This window comes from Anser brachyrhynchus, assembly GCF_964034855.1.
Source record: "Anser brachyrhynchus genome assembly, chromosome: 8".
In the NCBI taxonomy this organism is placed as follows: domain Eukaryota; kingdom Metazoa; phylum Chordata; class Aves; order Anseriformes; family Anatidae; genus Anser; species Anser brachyrhynchus.
This window is the reverse complement of record NC_137702.1, coordinates 21,049,541-21,074,239: the sequence shown is the minus strand read 5'-3', so window position 1 is coordinate 21,074,239 and position 24,699 is coordinate 21,049,541. Positions and strand designations below refer to the sequence as shown.

The following is a 24,699-nucleotide window of genomic DNA, read 5'->3' as shown; positions in this document are numbered from 1 at the left end:
ACGAGGCAACCACAGTTTTTTGTGGCTTTCTTCCCCCCTTCCCTTTCTACACTAACTTAATTACCTTTTTGTACTCCATCCAACTTCAGGTATCTTCAGGATAGCCAAGGATTCGGCGAAGTTACGCTGCTGGCAGTATGGTACTTTGTAAGCGTCTATTAATGACTACTCTAAAAACATTAAGCTAATTTAATTCCAAATTAGGGCGAAGACATTATTTACAGAGTCATCCACTCCACAGTGCTTTTCCAAACTGTGAGCCATATGCCTTATGTAAACAGACATCTTGTATTCAAGCCTGAATACATCCAGCTATGTATTTAACAAGCTGTACGTAAAGACTACTTAATATCTGATGCTGGTCTTCATGCGATGACCTTTTCCCCCAAGAATGCGTTTATAAAGAACACCACCTATATTCTTTCCCTCCCAACACTGGGTGTTCGAAAGGAAGAACAGACTCAAAACGTTCTGGAAACATGGAGCTGTGTCTTGGTGGGGGGTGAGGTGGATGGAAATACCACAAAGCAAACCCCACCACAACACGCACTTCTCCAGAATTGCTGGTAAGTGGATACTCTGAAAGCAACAGCTTGAAGTGGATCAAGTCTCGAGCACTTTAAAAAGGGGTTTCTGAGCTAGCACTGTTGCTAGAAATGATATTTAGCACTTTAACACTAAGGCTATAAGAAAAATTAAGAAGAAAAGAACCTGACAGATGTCAAACCTTCAAAAATGGATAAACGACAAGAAAAAGATCAATATTCAGGATGTGATTCCCCCCACCCACTGAGACCAGTCGCATCTCCTGCCTCACAAATCTGAAGATGCAGCCCAGGTACAAGAGATCTTCCATTTTTTAAAGCAGTATAAGAGAAAGATAGGTAGAGATTTTTGAACTTTGATACTGGGAGGAATGAAATCCCTACTGTCTCTTGTGGTATCAGCATTACAGCGCTTTTGTGAATAACAATTTCCAAGAACTCCTGTCTTCAAAGACAAGCACAGCTTAAACATGATCAAGATGAAAGTTAACAAGGATGAACACGATTTGTGTAGAACTACCGGAAGAAAAATGGTGTTTTGGAGAAAGCTAAAAACAATACATGCTGACAAAACAAACAAACAGAACACCGGCAACACAGCTTCCTTCCTCTCTTATGTCCCTCAGACTTGCATCTCTCAGGTTGTCTACGAAAAATGAACCTTTCCAGGCAATGAAGAGCCAGATGCAGCTCTGCTGGCTGTAATTTCAAGTCTGCCAAGTATTACGAAGAAGGAGGAGGAAATAAAAAAATATTGTGCTTAAACAGTTCAGGTACAGCACCACTGCTATTTTACAGATGATAAAGATTCTTCAGATTCTATCCATTCTAAATCATTTTAAAGTAGCTGTATCAGAAAGACAGATAAGGAGAAGCATCTATAATATGACTGATTTATCAGAAAATATATTGAAATACCATGGAAAAAGTACCTTTCAAATAACTCCTAGTGCTTGTAACGTAATTGACAGGGACAGGTACGCTACACAGGGGCAGCAATCTGACAGGTTATTACTATCCTCACAGGCACCTACTTCGTCCTTTGCACTTCAGGAGGCTGACTTCCATTGAATTGTCAAAAGGAGAAAACAAAGAGGAGTTTTTTTGAAGAAAAGGACGCCTTGTATTAAGCTGTCCTCTGAGTTGCTGTTTGGACAGCAAAGTACTTCCCCATGAACGCAGCAGTCAAGCATGGAAAATGAAAACAATTTTTCCTACTCACTGTGCAGGCCAAATACTTTGCACAACTTGCATCTTCAAAAGTGCTGAATTTTGCCCAAAATCAAAAAGAAAAGCAGATGAAAATGATTAAGACAGTTTTGTTGGACTACTACCTTAATTAATGCTGGTCTGTATATTACTTTCTGACCTACTGCTTATCCTTGGTCTTATCCTACTGCTTATACCTTCAAACACAGCAGGGAAGCAGCCGGGAGCCATTTTTCCTATTTATATTATAAATTGCTTGGACATCTACAACCACAACAAAAATGAAAAAGCAACACAGTGAGGGTTGAGTCTGGGTGTATTTGTTACTGTTGGGATGTGTGTGCGTGTTACATGACGAGATATGATCAGACAGGTAGAGAACTAGAATTTTGAGAAAAATAAATGGTTTCATGTGAAAGAGAGCTAAATGTGTCTTACCAGTCTGCAAGAGGCTGATGCCAGATGGTTTCAAAGTATTTTGAGAAGCAATTCAACACAATCAATATATGATACCCTACCTATCATACAACTTTTTTAACTTCTGCTCAGATCACGTAGGAATTGCCACACCATCCCACCAGCGTACAGATTGCTTCCTTTCTTCCTGCTAGCTTTAGTACAAGGTAACATCAGTTTTATGTAGCACTCCCACAACAAGTCCAACTTGCTTGTTTTCAGAACAAAGTAAATACCAGCGGTGCTTGCAGAGCAGGGTTGAGGGTGCTGTGCCAATAGGGAACTTTACTCCACCCTGAGGTCACCACTTGTGCCTTTTGTATGGCAATAAACCACAGCTTTGCCAACAGCATCAGGTGGGAGGTGAACTCTGCTTGACTGGCACAGACAAATTCATAACAACCTGCGCCTCTAACACCAGGTCATGAGACAGAAAGCCAACAGCCAAAAGCTTTAAGCATCTAGCAGCCTGAAAGCACGCAGCTTGCACTTACCAGGCATGCAGCAGAGAAGCAGGAGCATTCTGAAGAATGAGGTTATGGCCAGCAATATGATTTCCTACCCTGCCTATGAATCATGTGGTCTCCCTCCCTCTTACTACTCGGTTCCACCTGTGTTTATAGGAATACCGTGTTAATCTCTATGCAAGCATCAAAATAAGGCAACTGGCCTAATAAAATAAGGCCTAAGGTCTTTCCAAACACTAAAGATAAGTAGAAGAAAGGCAGTAAATAGAGTTTGTTTGTATTTTCTTAATCTGCTTCCAAATTAGGGACCAAATTTAGCGGTGAAGGAAGGGAACACTGCAAGGTAAGAAACTCTAGTCTAGGTAACTTTTATGAGGACATACCAAGTCCTCCATCTTGTGGACAAAGGCTTAATTTCCAACTGACAGTACCTTAAAAGATTCTTCTTGGACTCTGGCAAGAGTTCCACTGGAGAATATATCCAGCATTTTAGACTGACCTCATGACTTACCAGGACATGGCTTTAAGAGAATTAATGCTGTAAAAGCTGGCATGGGAATCATACTGTATTTTGTAGCATTTGGCATTTTTCCTGTAGCCATTATTCCTGGAATCAAGCAAATGCAGAGACAATTACAGCCTCTATTCTAGAAAAAGGACCTGGCCTTCCTGGTTAGAGTGCGACTGAGCTTGAGAACCTGACTGAAGCCTACTCTCAGAAGCATCAAAATGAACAGGAAAATGAGTACAAAAAAAAAAAAAACAAAAAAAACCAACCACAACCAACCCACCCTTCATTCTCCTCTTTTCTAAGTCAGACTTGCAATTTTGAATGCTTGTGGCTGGTGACACTCAAAGGTTGCCCAGAGGCCTACTGCGAGCAAACACATCACTGGAGCTGTCTCACTTCTCTGGCAGGCGCCCACATCCCGCCATCACCCTGCTAAAGTCCCTGCTGAGCTAGCTGCAGGTGCAAGGGAAGAAAAATGCAATGTTGTGTATTATAACAATAGATCCACTGCGTAAGGAGCAGCACTGTTCAGCTATGTAAGGAAACTCTATGTACACTTGCCATAGCTACTTGTAGATGCCATCATCTGCTCAGATAATCAGCTATTATAGAAGTCCACAACCCAGTTTTTGCAGTTAGGTTTACCATGACAATTCCAGCACCATTTCCCATTAAATCCACAGAGTATATACACATATATATATAGGAAGACTGCTGATCATTTAACATTTAGAGCCAATTCTGCTGAAACTGTATGCGGTGACTGTAGTTGCATCATTTGCTTGCTGAGTTCTTGTGCAGATCTCCCTCTCTCTCCCTTACTAATAGCAGTCACACAAATATGTAGAAAATTAAGTGGAATGGGATCATTAGGTCTCCCTTCTGCCATTGGCCCAGTTTCAAAACCCACCATTATTAGCTCTTGTAAAAAACATTTGTGCTGTCTAATGCCAATTAGCCAACAAATCTAGATAAAAGGAAGGATTCCCTTTGTGGAGAATTAAAGCTTTGAAAAGGTACGTACCTCCACAGGCTAGAGAATGAATCCGTCTCTTGATGCCAACAAGCCATTTACAAATGCCGTCCATACGCTGTATGTTGCTACATCACATAATTCTCTGACTTTCGTGTTATATAGTTGATGTGACACTTTCTCCCAGCTATCAGAAAATAGCAATGAGCCAGTCAAGCCTCAGTATACCAGAACGCCCCTTCCTCCTGCTTATATACAAATGAAGCTGGTTTGTTCCCATGAGCTTTAAATAGCCATGACAGATCTTTCTGACAGAAGTCACTTCAAGTATTCATCAGAATTATGCAGGTTTCCCCTCCCTCTAGATTTCTGGAGACAGAAAGAGCAAGAGGACCCACAGAGTATCAGATAAAGTTAGGCACGAGATGAAAAATTTGCAGGAAGGTAAGCTGCTGCTCACGTCTGCCTTCCAGAAATCCCCAGTACTGTATTTTTGATTCTGCGTCGCATTAGCATGTAAATTGTATGAAAAGGCCCGCCCAGAAAGGTGGGAAATTCTAAAGGGTACGTCCTGGCAACCACCCCAAAATCATCTAAATGAAACTCGGAAGGGATCAGGACTGTGCTGCCACGAGTTCAACTAATCAGTTTGCCGAAAGTTTGCTTGTTTTGGGAAGAAACATGTTTGCCCAAAAAAGGCTAAGGCAGAAGGTTTTCATTTTCTGATCATGTAATTCAAAAGCGGCTGTAGAACAACCTCATTGGTTCAGGCTAACAAAAACAGTCTCTCCAAGTCAGCAAATTAGTATTCTCCCTGGTCTACAGAAGAGGAGGAAAATGACTGAGAAAGACTTCATAATCAGTACCTATTAAAGGCTGTTTCTGAGGTAGAAAAAACTTAACTCAGTAGTTTCCATTCCTGGTTTCCTTAGGTAACACTCACTGCTTGTGTAGCCACTGAAAAATGTCTTAACTATCTCAAAAGGCACAAAATTGAAATGCTCTCCAGCTTGCTATTACTTAACATCTGAAGACAAAAGCTGCTAGAAAAGTACATTCCATTACTAACGCAACGTGCTTTATACTGAAAACAAATCCTCTTGTTTTTATGAGCAACCTGCAGTATTCCCTGAACTGCTTTGATTTACCATCGCTTGCTGGAGGACAGGAAACAAGGTTGGCAATATCACATGCTGAAAACATCACACAATGCCAGCCGCAAGTAAACACTGAAAAATATTCCCACAGTGTGCCCTTGAAGAATGATGCCTGGCCTAACCCAGAAATTCAATATCATATAAAAACGTACACGTACTGACTTACATTAGGCAAGAGAAGGCTTTCACCGAGAGGGAGAGAAAGTAAACCTAATGATCTAAGTAGCAATAAACTACATGCTAAACTTGGAAAGCCATTACAAAAACTTCTCTCTCGTCTTTGCATCTCGATGAGGTTTGAATACAAACAAATCTGAATTCTGTACTAGCGAGCAGAAAAGTACCAATAATTCACTTTTCCGATGAACAAATTAAATACATGTAAATAGGTCTTTAAAAAACACTGTACATAAACCTGAACTAATGAAGAAAAAGGTGTACATACATGTGCAGCAAGGAAAAGCTAAAAAAAAAAAAAAAAGCCTTTAAGTTTCTAGTTACTTTAAGCCTAGTCACTTTAAATTTCCAGCAAAACACCTAGGTGCCTCCTACCCAATCCCGCCTCCCCGGAGTACTGCAGCAATCCCGTCCCCTATTTGCATGGACAATGTCATGAGGGATCTCACCTGTGAACTGCATTCTGCGGTAATCCCAATGCCTCTACCATGGTCCTGCCACCACGCCAACCAGAAAGTCAGCGCAGCCTCTGCATACTCCTCTCTGCGCGCTGTTTTCCCCGCCGCAGACGGTTTGGAATGCAGAAAAGCCAGAGCTGAAGCCCGTCAAGCGCAAGCCTCTCTATTCAGCTCCTTGGCTCCAGTTGAACAATAGCTGCCCTTGGGTTGCTCGCCTCCCTTCCCTGCGTACGGGATGCACGCCGCTCTCCTTGCAAACAGCGACATAATCTACCCGGGACGGGCAGACACTTCATTTTTCCTGTCCCAAGGGAGGGTGGGGGAGCTGAGCGCCAGCGCAAGCACTCAGGGTGGGGTGGAAGGGGGGTGTGTGGGCAGGAGGAGACTCCTGTTAAGCAAAAACACGCCCGATGCTGAGAAAAGTCAGGGATGTTGAGCAGCTGACTCAAAGTCTAAAAGCAGCAGCAGGGAAACTTAAGAGGCTGATATCACTGCGTAAACTGTCCGGACTACAAGAAGCCAGTCAAGACGAAAACACGGTTTTGTCAGCTGAACAAGGAACTGTGTCTCTGAACGTGCCTGGCAAAATTCCACTTTATTTGCAGATGTAACCCCCCCTTTATACAGTTTAGGAAATATGCAGTACTCAAAAATACCCTGCAGATTCACTTAAAAGAAAACAATGATTTTTTTTCTCTTTGTATCCTGAGCTGCCTTTTTCTTGTTGATGGTACTGTTTTTTTTGTTTGTTTTTTAAATTCATAATGTGATTTATGGCTTTGAAAATGAAATGGTTAAGTCTGATACTGAAAGCCGTTTTCCTGAGCTCTTGTTTATTTTAGAAGTGCCAAGAGCTGAACTTCTAGGTGTAACATTGCTTTGAATGAAAAGGCAAAAGCTGCTCTTCAAGACACAGAAGCAGAAACCTGCACATTTTGGCTACTGCTGCCGTCACAATGTCTCATACATTACAATGCCCCTGCTGCAAATAGTGTGTCAAGATGGATCAGTTTAAAAGTCCACGGCTTGATTCCCAACAGATCCCACCTGCCAGTCAGGGACCGGAGCAGACAAGCACACACACAAGAGGAATGCAAAGTTGTTGAGCCTGTTGCTAAACAGGCTAGCATTGCTCCTAAGAGAGCTAAGAGGCTGCACGCTTGCTCCTACCTTCTGCAGTTTTAGGTGTGCTGGAGGCAGGGGGAAGAGCGATTTGAACTGTTTCGCTCCAACTTTGCCACCTGTTTAGAACATGGTATTTTCCTCTGGTTCAGTCCTTTTCTTCCTCTAATGCCACCCACCTCATTACTGGAGATGAACATCTGTACTTCTCTTGGGAAACAACCTCCCACACCTTTACAGTCTTTCCCCTGGAAGAAACAGCAGCTTTGGTCACCCTAACCCCTGCCAAAGCTCACATGAGATATCTGTGTGAAGAGCACAGCACAGGCCTTGGGAAAGAAACTTGTTGAATGTGTGCTTAAACAATACTGACTGCAAAATAAATAATACAAAATTATAATTGCTCCCTCGCCCTCTAAAGCTAATCACTTAACTACACCCAGGGATCTTGCACAAAGTGCTGGAACAGAACAGCAGCTCAAAATCAGGAGAGAAAAAAAAAGGAAAAAAAAACAACGCCAAACCCCCAAAACCTGTCACTGACAGCAGTATAACAAAATAAACAGTCCCTCTAAAGACAAATTAGTTTGACCTGCTGCTTAGAAACGTCCAATTACCGGAAACGGTAGGGCAAAACGGTCTCATGATCTCAGCTGATCAAGATTCTGCAAAAAAGCAGTAACCGCTTGTGAACGATTGCCATCTCTTCTCCCTCGCCAGCCCTGATCCGCAAAACAAAGAAATACTACAGTAATTATATAGAACATTTCATTCCAGAGCACTTTACCAACTACATTCACGGCACCACAGAAAAGCATCTCTCTTGAGGGTGGAGCAACATCAGACAATTCATGTATACCACACAGCATGATAGAAGAGATGGAAAAATTAAGGACTGGTATTCTGAAGTTAGCCTGTACGTCTCTTCAAAGAGTTCTAACGCTTTTATGGGTAAACATTTCTTTTCTTTTATTTTTTTTTCTTTTTAAATAATAATAAACTCTTTTTTTTAAAGAAGTTTCTCTGATTACATTTCCAGTTTTTGTTTCCACGTTTTGCTTTTTCATTTCACATCATTCAGGAATTCCCTGTTTTTAAATCAGGTTCAAACACAAGGGTTGAATTTTGGATCCAGCTCCAAAATAAGGCCATAATCTGCCTGCTGGCAAATAGCTTATAAATAAGCCACTTTTAGTGACTTGGGTAGGTCCAGTCTTTGTATTTATTTTTCCTCAACCTTAACACGTCTTGTAGCAGCCTCAAAGAAAGATTTCTGAAATGCTGAAGGAGCTACCCAACTCAAGTAAATACATCTTCTGAAGACATAGGAAGAGACAGCAAATTAGGAAGATGATTAGAAAAAAAACCTAAGGTGCACAAGTACTTTGAAGTATTCTATAAATCTACACAGTTTCAGATATTTGAAATACAATTTGTGAAGCCTAGGAATAAAAGTTACTTCCAGAAGACTGCAACACCGGTTAAAGATTATCAGAAAAGACAGCAATAACATTACCCATGCATCGCCATGTGACTTTTGCTCAAATCACCAAATCTTCTGACAAGAGTAGGGTTCTACTTCTCACCAAAAAAAGCCCTGTTGAATCGGAAGAAGGGAGGTTGCCACCCAATATCTGAAGAAAAACAGCAATTCAAGCAATTAACTAGTTCCTGGCCAGCTTGCTGCTGCTATTCAAACCTTGTGGGAAGGCAGTGAGGGAACCACACACATTTAAAACTTCTGTCTCCAGAGGCTGCAGCTGAAGAAATGCATTAGCAATGACTGAGCAGAAGCACTAGAGCAGAAGAGATAAAAGAAAATAACTGAGAATCGGACTTTTTTTTTTAATTAACTTTTAAATGTAAATCAATTTCTTTTAATATAAATCATTTGCAATTAAATGCAAGATGTTGCCTTACGGTCTATCTCCCTGTGATCTATCTGAACTACTTAAATTAGAAACATGTATGGGAACACTCAGCAGAAGACTTTTTAAAATACTGTGTAACATGGGGAGAGATAGGTCAAGTTATCTAAAAAAAAACAGTTGTCTGCACTTAGCAAAGTTTCCAATACTTAATCAGTATTTGCACAAAGAACCGAAATTAATTTAAAAATTGAGAAACATCATTAAGTTTTCTAACATATTAGAGCACTGGTAATCTGAATAAATGTGCATTATTGTAATAGGTGCTGATTATAGTTTCTTCATCATCAAAAAGTAGTGAATTCAGCTCACATGATCATCACTGGGCCCACCTCTCGAATGCATTACCTTCAAAAAGCCTGAGAGAGATGCAACGTAACATGGCAATGGCACTTCCATGCAGATCCCCTTCCTCCCACAAACATCCCAAATGGCAGCAGCAGGGGGAAAAGCCGCATTTTCCCCACATGCCTACACGTTCAGAAATAGCACACGGAGCCCTGGCTCCCTCCCATGAGCACATACAATCCTTCCCATCTGCTCACTCCTGGGCGGAACTGTTAACACCTCACCCTGGTCACCTCACCATGGTCAAAGGAGACCGAAGCACTAACCCAATGGTGACCATGACAGAGCAGCCACCTTATGCTTCCTTAGGGTTTTCCCAGCCTTTAGACCAGCAATCCTCACTGTTTAGCCCACGTAAAGTCCTCCCCAGCATCTCCTACAGCCAAGGGGTAATAAAGGTGGCTGGAAAAGCAAAGCACTCACTATTTGCATGGCGCTGATACCTTGGGGTCAGCAAGGTTGGTGACCGCTGCTGGAGACTTTCCTGCTACTGTCTTAACCGAAGCATACCACATAAGAGTGGGGAAAGTCTGTCTGTGAGGAAAAACCTAAATGACTTGAATTTTTAACAGTCTCACTGGTCAGACCTGCACCAAAACTACATGCAACTCTCTGGAAAAAAGAGGTTGCTTGTCAAGCAAACGTTTGTAGTTGAAATGGAAAAAAAAATCACTGGATAATACACAAGATAAAGCAGTCTCAACTGTGCATCAGGAATTATTAGCTTGTAGCCAAAAGCACTTTACTGGACACCGAGCTGAATCTTAATGGGCACTAATCACCACTAGAACTTACAGTCCTCTCCATCTCCAGGGCTTCTCTGGGGAATCGGGGATTTGCTTGCGACACGGAGGTGCCTGCTAGAAGAGTTTATGATGAACTCCAGTGGAGTTCAATAGCCCACTTTTCCTCTGTGGCTTTATTATTTTTCTTTTAAGTAAATTATCTCTCTGCTGTGCTGCTGAAACATCTTTGGTTTAAAGATAAAATCATAGTTATAATTCTTTCCTCCCCTTGTGCTATGAAAGGGCAATCAGTTACAACAGGGTTAGCAGGTTAGCAAAATATCCAGCATACACCTGAATAAGTCTAATTTAATACATAAGCCACCTCATATATTATGCACTTTTTTATTTGTGCAGCTATAAAAGTAGTTTGCCCACAGGAGGTATGTCACTGCCCCAGTGAAGTGTAAACATCACAAGATGGCACAGGAAACACCATAAAATTTGCTTCTTTTATTTATTTTTTAAAAACCCTACTTGCCTACTTCCCAGAGGCATTGTGCAGATTAATTAGCTCATCTTCATAGACCATTTTGCAGATGTAAAGTGCTATGTAAGTAAGTACTATTGCTGCCTGATGGAAAAGAAATCTCATGAGGTCTTGCATGGAAAAACCCAATATATAACTGACAATGGATTTCTTGCCCCATTGTAGCTTTCTTCGCAAGCTCTGCCATCTTCACCCAGAACTAATTATACGGAAGAAAATCCCCCCAAACTTTGCATTCTGGGGCAGCAATAACAAAACTTCTTCAGCGCTGTTTCTGCAGACATACGAACACATCTCAATACCTGCAGGGACACTTCAGCATGGGCAGCTCAGATGTGTAGATGGAGACGTGCCGAAGGCCACAACAGTAACCCATAATGCCAAAATAAAAATACATCTATTCACAGTTTCCAGTGCTCTAAGGAGAAGATACAGGACAGCTCACTTATTATTACGGTACATTACCAACCAACACCGCCTGTCCATATTTGTTTGCTACGAGCAACTCCAATGTAGAGTTACGTGGAGACAGTACATTGGGAAGAGAGGGAGGTATGGGAAGAGAAAAGACAGGTTCAGGCCTCCCAGAAACAACACATGAAATAAAAGCAGGGGAAATAGAAACAGAAGTGGCAGTTCCATTTTCCAAGCTCCATTAATATAAAAATGTGATGGTTTTACTAGTCTGACTAGTGCACTTACTAAATCGATCTCTTTCTTTAAGTTCCCTGGAAGAATGACTTGAGTGGTCCTCCATAATAACTCCACATTTTCCCCATCTTTTGTACAGGCTTGTGCATCACATATTTTGCATTCTGCTTGCTTCAAAGTTTGGAATATAAAAAGATTACAGACATGTGAATGCTACAGAAATGGATGAACTTCTAACACAATGGATGCATAGCTAGAGAAAGATAGGGAACTTAAGGCTGTGCCTAGGACAGAAAAATGTGCAACCCTAATGAAATAGTTGTCACAAGCAAGGCATGAGTGTGCTGTAACTACAAGCCTGAACTGCAATGCATGAAGACATACCAGAAGTAGTTCAAGTAACAGCAGCTGTAAGAATGTGAGAGCACAGCACTCAGCAGTGGCAGAAGTGGGCTTCCCTGTGTGAAGTCGAATTGATTCTCCTGGAGGGCAGATGATAGAACCAACACCAAAGAGGGTGGTAAAGCAGGGATATAGGAGTGTACACACCCCCTGTTCTGTGGAGAGAACTTAGTATATTTGATTTCATACAAACTTAAAGCTAGATGCATATCATCCGAGTTCATAAATATTTGCATTGACAAGTATTGCTATCAGTGCATGCTAAAGCAGTAAACTGATCGGCAACTAGTACTGTAACTAGAAGTCCGAACCAGATTTAATTACACTAACTTTTTTAAAATCACTTTAACAGTTCAAATTAACTGTAGAGAAGACTTCAGATAAGGAAATTCAGGTTGTAGGAAGAGAGGTTAATTTTCCATTAAGTGTTAAGTTGGTTGTTACTGAAGGAAAAAGGAATGTATACATGGTTGGGTGAAACGTAATTACTTTTTGCCACAAGATCAAACAACTATAAAAGAGAACCATAAAAGAGAACCTACAAAATTTAACAATGCACAGTAAGTTCATGCATGACTTAAGGTAGATTTCTCTACGGAATTTCATAAATATTTTTCTTACAAAAGCTAAGGAAAATGATAGCTTCCTTTATAACGAACTGAGGTTTGATTAGAACACACTCAACAAACCTGCCAAATGGTCCAAGAGCTACCATTTCGTAGCAATTAATACATTGCACAACATGCTGTATTTATAAAGTGCTCTTTGTGCTCACACAACAAAACTTTAAAATCTTCTAAAGCAATTTCTTGTGTGTGCTGGAAGTAGCGGGCAGGAACATAAGAGATTTCCAAGAAAAAAAAACCTTAATGGATTGTGTGTCAATACTAGAGAGTTAAGATTATTTGTTCATACCCCTATTAATTTCTGCTCTAAAAAGGTTTAAGAATTGAACAGATAAAACTTGCTTCATGACAAAACTTGGCTTTCAGCACAGATGATCTGTGTCCAAGGGAATAAAGTTTCAGCAGCACTCAGAACAAAACAAAATCCTCTGGCTTCGCTTGGGTTTGACAAGAAGAAAAAGACAGCAGCTTGGCAATTTTCTGTATACAAATAACTCCAATTGCCCAGGGGGAATGTCACTGAGATCTAGGCATCCTGTTTGTTATATCTAGCCTCCCTGGAGTTGGTTTTAATTTCAAGCAGAGTTGTCTAAATTCTTCATCTTTCCGAGGTAGGCAAATTGTACTGTACATAGTCCAAATTTCAGATTACTTCAGGGCTTTTCCTGAAGTTTCCTAACCTCTTTTTGTGGATGCTGAAGATAGCAGGCCACTTTCCACATAGTGTGTGCTTCCTCATGTAGCTCACTGGCTGTTTAACGCTGCCTGAAAGCAGCTGTATTTTACAGGAGGTTTTTAAAAATGCAACTTGCAGTTTGCATGTATTTGAGTTTTGGGATAGAACATGGTGGGTAAACAATGTCTTCTAAAGAGAGTTAAAATTTTAGAATTTCCATTGATATCAGCATAGATCAGTTCCTGCTAAACATACCCAGTAGTGACAGCACTAGCAGAGTGATCCAATACATCAGAAAGTAAACCAGGCAAAGGATTAAAGCTTTAGCAAATCCTTGCTTGTGCTATTCCGTGAAGTGAGGGCTGCAGATCTCTGCTCACAAAAGGCTCACACAGGAGTTGTAGCAACGCTGTTGGGCTAGGACTGAGGTGCCATGCAACAGCAGGGCCGTGTAGCTAAAGATGCACAGTACCCACCTGTGGCATAGGGAAACACAGGCAGCTCTTCGGCCACCAGAGAGCTGTGTCAAACCATGCAAGTGCAGAATGGTGCTCACTGCACTGCTCTCAGTCACCTTTCAGCTGTTAGGAACCTTTCAAGGTAGATTTTTGATACAAAAGACTTAAAGTTCAAAAAAAGAAAAAGAAGCAACACGGGGTGCTAATTTAAATGAAAAAGCAGACAGTGATAAATCTGATCCTTTAGACTCCTGGATCTGTATACAGGAAGATGTGGATCTCTCTCATACGTTTATTTGTGTGTGTATATACAAACATGCTCATGCAAGCCCAAATCAGGCAAATCCAAAGAGTTGCAAACAAGTTAGTGCAGCTGAATCTATCTTCCCGCCAGGGATAGTGCTGTGGGTGTGCATACAACATGCACATCCTTCCCCTCAACTTGAGAGCTAAACCCAAAGCCCCTACTCTGCATCCCAGCCACACAAGACAGTTGGCAGGAGATGGTTATTTTGCACATAGCAACACAGTGAAAAAGCAGACAGTGCTATTGGGGAAATTCTTTCATCAAGACACAACACAAATCTGTAAGCCTGAGATACTGGAAGCTAGTAAACTGCATTTCTTCAACCTCACTTTCTAACAGATATGCTTTACAGGCAGAGTTGGGCTAGGGAAGGTGAAAGGAAAGCCCTCTTTCCAGCACACAGTTTTGCTAGAAGTCAGAATAAATCTGTTATTTCAAAACCCCACATACTTCTTAAGTAAATCATTACTGAACATGTAGGAATTGGTGCATTGCAGATTTTTTTCATTGACCACGTCAGGAACAATCTCTGTTCTTCCAAAACAGACCGTCTCCCCCCTTTCCCTCCCAAGCAGTAACACTTTTCAGGTCTTTATCCCACACCTCACCACACTAGGACTGCACTTATGCAGTGTTCACAGAGTAAGTCTATTTATTCTTTCATCACAAAGTATTTGTTCCAGCTGGAATATACAGAAAGCAAGGCTCAGCTTTGACTGCTTTAGTTGCAAACAACCTTGTGTCTCAGAAGCAGCAGTTACTGAAATAACCCTGGAAATTTTTTCAGTTAACGTCTGTTCTCTCCCGCCAAGTTTTTACCTGAAGGAAGAGCACGGATTGTGTATTTCCTTGGTGCAATGATCCCCATGTAGGAGGACTCAGCAGTGGCTTGCAGAACTATTTATTGTAAAGAGGTGCATGCCAGGCAGCAAGGAAACTAGAAGACACTTAACTGATCTTCTGTCGCTCGCTCCATTTCCAAGTCTCTGGACATAACCTTTTAAAACAGCACTGAGGCAGATTTCTGCACATCTTACAGGTCACCTGATAGCTATGCAGCATAGATCTGGCACCCAAGCAGATTGGTGCTTCATTTTCATCACTTCTGCCGTTTTTTGCCTGATCAGAGCTTTCTCTAAATTCAGTGGAATTTTTACTGAAAAAATAAGCTTGAGCAAGTGGAAAGGGGATGATTATTGAGATAAAATCTATCAACTGTGCAACTAAACCAGAAGATCAAGAAGTGTAATTTTTGAATCTCAAAATTTCATCTTCACTAAATTTCAGAATTGTACATGTAGCAGTGACAGTACAGTAGGGAGGTTGTGACCAATATAATTTCCTTATATGTGTAAATATTTCTGTATATTTTTATATGCATAAAATATTTCTATACATATAAGACATCTCTGAGACATCAGGAAAGTCAGGATGCCTAGTTTCCTAGATACCTGCACTGACCTCTCAACTGAAGCATCCATTGAAACACATTGAAAGCAGTCCAGTCTCCTTCCCTGTATTTTTAAGAAATGCTGGACCACCTCCAGGTTCTCAACATCCTTCTTCTACCGGTGGGCCTGAAACTGGACCCACTACTCCTGGCACACCAGCTGTGTCGAGTACAGGAGATCACACAACTGATCTGTTGCCATGTTATTGGTTGTAAAAGCAATTTCTCCAGAGACACTCAGAGAATAGCAACTCACGAGGGCATGGGTGGTTCATCCCAAGGATGAAGAGCAGATGATGACAGTAGGTTGCAAAGGATGGGGAGAAAAGCTGCAGAGCAGCTGAGTAACAGCTATTAACACTTTACAGGCAAGGCTGAGGCACTGAAGGCCTGTTGGTTTTCTGATGAAGAGACGATGACTCCAGCCCAAAAGTGTGGAAGATGAGCCACAGAGCTATGCAAGGACAAGCAGACCTTGGATATACAGAGCTGACTGAACAGAAGCTCCTAAAAGGTATAAGGCTTGCTAACCCAGATTGTCCTCAGTCTTGGTGACTATACTCTTGCCTAACAGCAAAGAAACTGGAATGCATTTCCAGGGAAAAAACAAACAAACAAACAAACAAACAAAAAAACTTTAAATGTGCAGTTCTAGAGACCTGTCAGCAACAAAGTTAGTTGAAGGAGTCCCTGCCTCCTCTCCTCTCACCTTTGGCTGCACGTCTCTACTGCAGAACCATTCCCCCAGCTGTGCTGGCACAGCTGTCCACAAGGCAGTGCAGTGAAGTGGCTTGAAGAATACCTGCAGAAATAAATGATTGCACAGTGCAAGGAGAAAAACGTACTCACTGGCATGGTGGAAGGGAGGTGGAAAAAGCCTAAATCAGTGTTACTGCCAAGGGAAGTTTCCGTCAGACCAGTGCTCTATGCCAGAGCTCCTAATCTACACTCCAAATTAATATTGTTTACAGCAATTATACCAATGAAGGCAAGAACCAGCACACTAGCATTCATTGTGCATTGAGGGTACAAACGATATTTTCCAATTTTTTAGACCAAGTGACTGGACAGAAAACAAAATTTCTCAATGCTAGTGACTCAGGGTGAGGACAGAACAAAGATTTGCCTTTGACCTGCTTTCAGCTAGCGCTTGCAATCTTTTGTCAAGAGCCCTCGTGTTCAAGCAGTCAGAGATGTGACTGAGAAAACACAGGGTTAACTCGTTCCAACAAGTGGAAGTCTTCGTTTTCTTCTCAGATGACTTCGTCTCCAAATATAAAAAGAAAATCCATTTGCATCAACATTAGCCTTCTGAATCATTAGCCCTTTACAATCCATTTGCATAAACATTAGCATCAGAGAATCTCAAAAAACTCTCTCCCTGATGACACATTTTCCTAATAATTTAAAAACAATTAAAAAAAATCAATTTCCCCACTTTCAATCTCTCCTAATATTTTCACATATGCAGGCAAAAAATCTCTTACTAACGCCACAAAGATGCACCCAGATGCCAGAATCAAAACTTTCCCTATGTATTCTCCTTAACAACTCTCATTTAGTGTGAGCAGGTGGTGAGAAGGAAGCAGAGTAAGAGAGAAGAGGATTATTTTAGGAAAGGAAGCAATAACTGTGTTACTAGTCTGTCAAATAGTATGAATGATGGAAATCTGAATCACGCTTTTACTGTATGAATGGTTAATTCCAATATGCTATTATCAACAATGATCCTCTACAAAGGATGCAATCTCCCTAACAAAAACTCATACACCTGTTAAAAAAGAGGAGGTTCTACACCAGAAATGTTGGCAAGCACAACGGAAGGACTCGCTTTAGTTAGGTACCGGTCTCTAAGGCCCGTATCACACCTCCACACTTCATTTGAAAATTAGCCCATTGAAAGTAATGCTTGAAAGAAGAAAGGGGCTGTCAAACTGGAGTTAGGGATAAATTACAGCTACATTTTTAGCTTCTCTGAAAGGAAGCACTTTTGACAATAAGTGCTGGCAAGACAAAACCCTGGCAAGTAAATGAGGTATTTAAGAACGCACCTATTCACTCTTGGTAAGTGTTACTACAGTGATGGAGATTATGCACCAAGGAAATTTCATGGCATACATTTAACAGAGAACTGGATTACACAACGGTATGTACAATGTCCCTTCCAGACGGGAATTAAGAATTTTGGCATTAGAAGCAGCCTCTCTACTGCTCGCAAGCAGAGGGCAAGCTCCTAAGCTAGTAGATGGAAAGTGTCCTCTGGAGTATTTTAAATTTATTTTTTTTTAGATGATCTTACTAGTTTTCCCTATTTAAACAAGTCGCTTTCTATCTTGTGCTTTATCTGTTTGTCCACCCCTCCGTCTCTCACGGAGGGGTGACTACAGTGGTTTCTGCCTGCACAGAAGGGATGGCTCAGCTGCTTCTCTAGCAGCTGCTGACCCATCACAAATTACAGCTTACTGTACTGAAGTATGTGGAAATTGGTGCCTATCTTAGTACACAGGACTGTAAACCATGGTGGTTCAGCAGCTGCCACACAAACAGCTGAGCCAACCCTGCAGCAAGGGTAGAAATGAAAGAGATGGCAAGAATGACTGCAACAGCCCTTGAGTAAAGCACACTTGACTTAATGTTGACCTCTGGTGAGTTACACGTCTCTTGCTTCAACTTCTCTGCTGTAACACGGGTAGTTTCTCTCCCACACGCTTCCTAGGAATGGTGCTACAAGAATACGTGCCCAGTGCTATAAAAAATGCCACAATTATTTGCAGAATGGGTACTATTGTTAATTAAGCAGAGCCCCAGAAGAACATGCACTGTTCTAATTGCTCCATTAAAAAAAAGATTGATCTGATATGATACTCTTGAGGTTTTACAAAAGATGTAACTAGTGCTAGAGATGAAAAGGAATTCCATCACCTGATTTTTATTTTTATTTTTAAAGCACAAGAGGTATGGCAACCTTACTTGGAAAAAAGCCTCAACAAATCATCATAAGATGCACTGTCTGCCATTGCCATGTCATGCACATACTTCCCAAGGACAAGCTAGATATTCTTATCAGCTCTGCGTGGCAATTTATCTACTAGATATTTCATCAGCCTCTGCTGTGCAGAGCTCTCTTGTTTTTCAGCTTTGGTGTCCATTCCAAAGTTATTTCAGTCTCGTTGTTATCTGTACTGCTGGTGATAGGTCCTGGCTGCTACCATCCACTTCTTTCTCTTCATTAAGATGCTCAGTAGTCGCCCGCACTGGTTTGTCCTCTGGTTCAACATTTTGACGCAAAACTACTCCCACTGCTCTATCAACTCACCTTCTTCCACTAGCCGGGATTCTGTAATCATGATAGGAGACATTTCTAACCAGGACGTGAAAACAAGGAGACCTTACCAAGGGTGCTGCAATCAGGTTACGCACAGCCAGCCCTCCCACTTACTCTCATCCGTCCTCACGGCACAGGCATTGCTCCATTTCTCTGCAGCTCATGCCTTTCTTCCTCCCCACCCACTGCATGCCCCCTTCCTTTAGCTACAGACTTCGCTGATGTCTGTATTTGCTCCCGTTGCAGATCTCACACGGAGGAGACTGTGTGGATATGGGTTTCCCTTGTACTTTTAATAGAGTCCTGTCAGGCATACATCAAGTAGCACACCACACCGATCTAAAATTGTAGCAAAATACACAGCAATGCATATACCCAAAGAACACAGTCATCTATTCCCTATGGCAATTTAAGAAAAATGAAGAAGGTTACAAGGTCACATTTGAAAATCTAACACTTGGATTTCCAGTTATTCAGATGCTCACTGAAGTCTACGAATTCTTCCCTACGTTTTTTTGCACATGGTATAGAAAAGGCACTTGAATCCCCTGGATTGTAAAGGTCTTTCTAGCTTGCAAAGTTGCAAATAACATCCGTTGCTGAGCGCAGACTGGCTGCAGTGCGATTCCCCGCTCATCTCACTAGCCTTGCGCCTGGGAGTAGGTGTTTTCCCTTTAACACAGTGTAAATGTGTTTCATGCTGGTTTTATTTCCAAAAAAAGAATGAGTATTTGTTCGTATGGCAAAACAAGATGATCGTTTAGAGTTGCATTTGAAATGCCACAAACAAATACAGTAAAAGCTATGTTTACGTCTTTCATCCTCAAGTATTTTGCAATTTTCCTCCCTAAATCACTGACCTGCCTCCTTTCTTCTCAGACTCCTAATCCATGAGTCAAACAAAAACAAAAAACACAACCCCATCCGCCTCCCCAAATAGGGAAGAGTTAAGTAGTGATATTGGCAAGTATAAACAAGTAAGTGCTACCCCCTTGCATCTGTTAATTAACTATCTAGAAGAGTGGGATTTTCTATGTTTAGCCTCACAGGACTTTCTCTTTAAATGACTCGTGTGCAATATACTTACAGAATAACATTATTTGGCATAAAATGCAGATGAGCCTGTGAAATGAAAAATACCTTACCTGCTCTTCACCTCTGATAACAATGTAATCACGGCTGTTTTACTGTTCAGATATGCATAATTGTTTTTTTGTCATAGCTCCCTCTCTCCCAAGATTAATATTCTACAGCTGAACTAAAGAAGAATTGCTCCTAGACTCTATCAGTAGCTCACAGCCTATGCCTAGGCAAGTTTCCTGCATGAGGTGGGAATGGAAAGAACTCCCTTGTGCATGGCTGCTGCCTCCCCTCACTCCTCCTTGCTTCTGCCAAGAGCTGGAATGATGCACTTTACGCAGCCACAGGTAGGGTGGAAAAAAGAGGGGAGAAAAACCCTGGAGAATGGGGTCAAAACTAGACTTGGGAAACCACTGCAGGAGAGCTTTTGTCTGTCGTTTTAATACCTGTCCTTTCTTTTTTGCTTTCCTTAGATTTCAACGTGTATAATTATAGCAAGCAGCAGCAGGCAGTTGATGGTTCTTTTAGGAACTGCGCCTTGAACAGGCATGAGGTATGTTAGAGAAAAACCTGTTATCTAGTACTTGTTACTAAAATATGAAGCAAAGGAAATTCCAGAGACACTCAAAAGTGAGGTAAACCATAACAACATAACAGTTCTAAAACAAACTGTGGAACCACCTTAAAACTACCAGTAAATCTTACGTTCCTATTGACCTGCATTCAGCAGCTCTCAGCCATACACCTCGGGGCTGTCCAGTAGTCCTTCACTCACAGTCACAAACCTCCACGCGTGCCGCAGCAGCCCAGCTCCTCTGACACCCCATAACAATCTCAGTGACGTTTGGACAAATCCTGCAGCCTAAGTCCCTCTGAAGGCAGGCATTTACAAGCGCTGCCACGACCCCCGCTGACACCTGGCTGCAGCGCGACGGACCTCAGCAGGCTCCTTTGCAAGGTCGCTGCCTGGGAAGCGGCGCTGTGCGATAAAGCGTGCGGCTAGAAATTAAAATCAATCTGCTGCGGTTGAGGTTTCCACTTACCCAGTTTGGCGGCCCCATCTGGCGGGTACTCGGGGAATTGGCCCTCGGAGGGCACGCTCACCGTCCGGCGCAGGCAGCGCCCTTTGGTAGCATCCTGCGGCTCCTGCGCCCCATCCATAGGCACCTGCGTGAAAAGGATGCCGACAGCTGTTAACGTGCCATCTTGTCGAGAAGCTAACTTTCTGCTGATCTGGTAATAATGTTCAGGCTCAGCTCGGCGTGGCCGGCCTTACCAGGAAATCCCTGAAAAGAGGTGGGTTTATGGGCGAGCACCGGAGCTTTGAGCAGTGCTGGTGCACAGCCCGCACAGGACTGCACACAGGTGTGCAGCACCCTGCAATGCACAGGTATCAAGTAACAACAAACCAACCCGTATGAATAACAGGGCAGTGCTGCTTTGCAAAATCTGTTTCCCCGTGCCGGACCCACTGCTACCCCGTCATGCCCACTAAAACACAGGGAAATCCAAGCCGAGGCTGCTGGCTGCACGTGAAACTCAGGTTACAAAAGCAATTTTTCCGATCTCTGCACAGACATACTCACCGATCAGCTGCAGCATGCCGGAGGAGAACGGGCATTCAGCTGGTGATATTGGCCACATCAAGAAAGGGAGTAGCTCCTATTCAAATTAAGTCAAAGTCTTCCTAAACGCGGGACCTCAGAAGGGTCTACAAAAGGCTTGGGGTCCCAGCTGCAGAGAGCTCTCTCAGCACCAAATTCTCTTCAAAAATAGTGAATGTCTGAAAATCTTGTTTCTCATCTGAAATGTTGGCAGCACTTGACCCCTCAGGGTTTGCTCCCCCCTTTCCCTCTGCCTTTAAACACCTGCCTGGATGATGACATCTTTCTAGAGAGGTGCATGTGCTGCAAAAACAGAGATAAATCGAGCTACCTATCACTACAGCTGCAGGGCATTCAGACAACAAGCAACTGCTCTAAAAGAGCCCAAGCAATACAGCCTCCTTGTTCAACAGAAAACAAGAGATGAGCCTGACCTACTCCTAACCTAAACAGGAAAATGTAAAAAGGGATTTGAGGGGTAAGGAAGAGAACCCAACTGCTTTGCAAATTTATACGCACAGCTTTGTGCATCCTGATTTTGTTTACGCGATCGAGTCGAGCACCAGTCACTTTGCATACAGGAACGCAGACAGACAAAAACTTCAGCGGGCTGCCTGCTCGCTACAGCACGAGCCACACATGTCGCTGGAAAACATTTATCCTTCGCTTTACCCTTCAGAAGAACACACAGATTGTTCTGAACAGGTCCAGAAGACAATAAAGATTATTCATGTTGGTGAAAGAGAGGACAACAAAGACAGAGACTACACAGAAGAAGTGTGTTTCCAGAAGGGAGCAGAACAAGCTCTTGGCCCACGGTGGCCATCCTTGCCTCTGCTGGGAACACGTGGGGCCAGTGCTGTGCAGGGCACTTCTGTGTGTCCCCAAGTGGGACCAGAGCGGGGACGTGCAGGCTGACAGCAAGTCCAGCTGGTGCTTCCACAACGTGGCACCAGGAGAGGACACTGAGTGGGGAACCGGGAACTTCCTGAGCCTGCCAGTTACCCTCAGTCAGCCATGCCCTGCTTCCTGCCGGCCTGCCTGCTCACCGTGGTTATGCCCGTGGCTATGGAGGTCTCTGCATGCTCACAAATTACTGTTGGCCCCGTGCTGGTGAATCACTGGACCTGCTGTTCTGATCTGGCTAACTGTATGACCAAATGACTGCACTTCTAACAACACGGCTAATCGTGCTCCTGATCCGTATTTGCCACAGCGCCGTTATTTAGAGACGACCTGTCTAACCCTAAAGCTGTCTGCCTGGGGTCTTACCACCTCCCGTAACAGCCCATACCCTGATGGGGCTGCCCCGTAAGCCCAGACATCACCTGCAGGAAGAAGCTCAGGGGGTAAGGGAGAGATGCAGCAGCCAGGGGCCGGAGGCAGACACAACCCCTCGGTCCCAGCACGCTTCTAGTGAGGACATTGGCTCTAACGCTACAACCGCGATGCATGTCATGCTGCAATTGTTTTCAGACAGCTCTGGAAAAAACACAACTTGCAGCTTGAGGAATAGAAGCCCCTGTCGTATTTCCTGTGCTGCTTATCCTTTCATATCTCCAAGCATCTCTGAAAACAGAGTATTAATAGCAAACAAAAAGATATTATTCATTTGTACAGAAGGTTGCAAAAGATGTATACGATACTGTACTATTTTAGAAACAGGCTGCACTACACTGGCTCTCACAAACTACTTCTGGCATTTCCTGACTTTCAAGCACTTAGCATTCTCATAAGGTCATTTTTAATGCTATTTGTTACTATGCCAGTCTATTTGTCTCCTTCCAACAGTGCTCATTTTTTAAAACAAGTTTCCCAAATCCCTGGTGGTTACTCTGTGAAGGCTACTTTCTTCACCGGTAGATTTTTACAGCAGGTCCTTTGCTGAATGATAGCCGGGCGAAGCCCATTAGGAAGTTAAGCAGAGACTAATTTTGTTAGTTTATGCTACACTCATTCAATCAAGATCACAGATTAGATTTTCAGTTTTCATCTGGAGACGCCACTTAGTCTTATTCCCTTCTACAAGCTCTTCTGCTGACTGCCCGGTCTGCCTCTCCCGATTTCCTCCAGAGCGCTTTTTGGGGGGATGCTGCAAGCTGTTATCTCTGGAACGACTCCGAGCAGGTACTTCTGTACCTTTAGGACCTTTCTGACACAGGACAGAAAGGCTCTTCTAATCCAAAGACATGAAAAAGCTGCTAGCACCATGCTGCTACGGTGTGTATAGGGATGGCAACAACAGCCAGGACACTACGAAGGCAGTTTTTTGCTGCTGGGGTGAGGAGGAGGATGGTGGCTGGGGCCGCGCTGTCCTTTGTGCCCTTGGGAAAAGCAAACAGGCAGCCGGTGTCAAAAACAAACCTACTTCTGCATACCAGAGATAGGATTTATCTTCAAAGAGGACCTAGCCATTAGCAGGAAGAGTGTCCGAGGGCTCCGGTCCTAGCTCTGAGTCACGCTGCCTTTTGTACTTACCATTTGCCCAGACCGGGAAAATGCGGTTGGGCTGCACCCTAAAGAAGGTTCGTTGGTGTAGCAACATTCACCTGGTGCGACACAGCAAAAGACTGCATTTGTTGGTGTGTTCACAAGGGCTTGAGAAACACGTGCTACTGTTTATTTGATTGAAGAATTGTGTAAGCTGCACGAGGAAGAACAACACTTGCGTGCTGCACAGCTCAACCTATGCCTGCACATGTACAAACAATTCCATGGATGAGATTAAAGTAGCAAAGGAGCCACAAAACTTAAGTCTGACTTAACACTGCAGTGTTATTTAAAATAACACACCTCCAAAACCATAGTCTCAGCCTGCACTGACCATAAAAACACATAATTCCAAGCCTGCCTTGCTGCTGTTCATTGCTCAGTGCAAGATCAGCCAGCTCTGAAAAATCCAGCTTCACAAATGTGCAAAGCGAGCTTGGCCCGCAGTGCCGCACCTCTATGGACTGGGTGCGTTTCTAAGCACGTAAATAAACCACCCTGGGGTAGGTCAAAGGGAGTCAAAGATCGGGCTGGCACTCAAAGGCAAGTGCACAACCAGACACTGTGCAAACAGCGATACAACAGCATCTGCCCGCCCTCCTCCAGCCCCTGCCTCCCCAACAAGCATCTCAGCCGTGGATCAGAGGATGACAAAGTATTGCAAAGACAGGACTGAACTGCAATTTAGGCTTCCACCTATTTTCTTGGTACAGCTTTGTTACCTTTGGTTTTTGTTGTTTCGCCTGCCAAGACTTCACCGACCTGGGAGTCGCCCAGCCCTGAGCTGACTTGTTGGCGATTCGGACAATCTTCACAATTTTGATCACTGGCCACGTTTCTTGGGTTCTTTGGATTTTCAAATTTTAATGAGGGCAGGTTCACAGCTCGGATTCTCACCTCTTGAACGGCATCACAGCTGACCTGCCACTGAACGTGCTTTTTAAGTATAAACGCTGTATTTGGGATCTCTAGCCTGATGATGAAGAGATTTCAGAAGAAACTGA

At 42.9% G+C, this 24,699-nt stretch overlaps 1 protein-coding gene across 14 annotated transcripts in view; it reads right to left on the bottom strand.

Moving 5' to 3' along the window:
• Nucleotides 1–24,699, bottom strand: part of RASAL2 (RAS protein activator like 2) — a 178,531-nt gene that overhangs the window by 71,574 nt on the left and 82,258 nt on the right. For 12 of the 14 annotated variants that reach the window (XM_080603478.1, XM_080603486.1, XM_080603487.1 and 9 more), the window contains exon 3: nucleotides 20,645–20,768. In XM_080603478.1, the coding sequence (XP_080459604.1) occupies nucleotides 20,645–20,768 (124 nt within the window). Of the gene's footprint in view, nucleotides 1–4,212; nucleotides 4,349–5,944; nucleotides 20,610–20,644; nucleotides 20,769–24,699 lie in introns of those variants that run through there. The other 2 variants (XM_080603479.1, XM_080603480.1) reach the window with 2 other exon arrangements.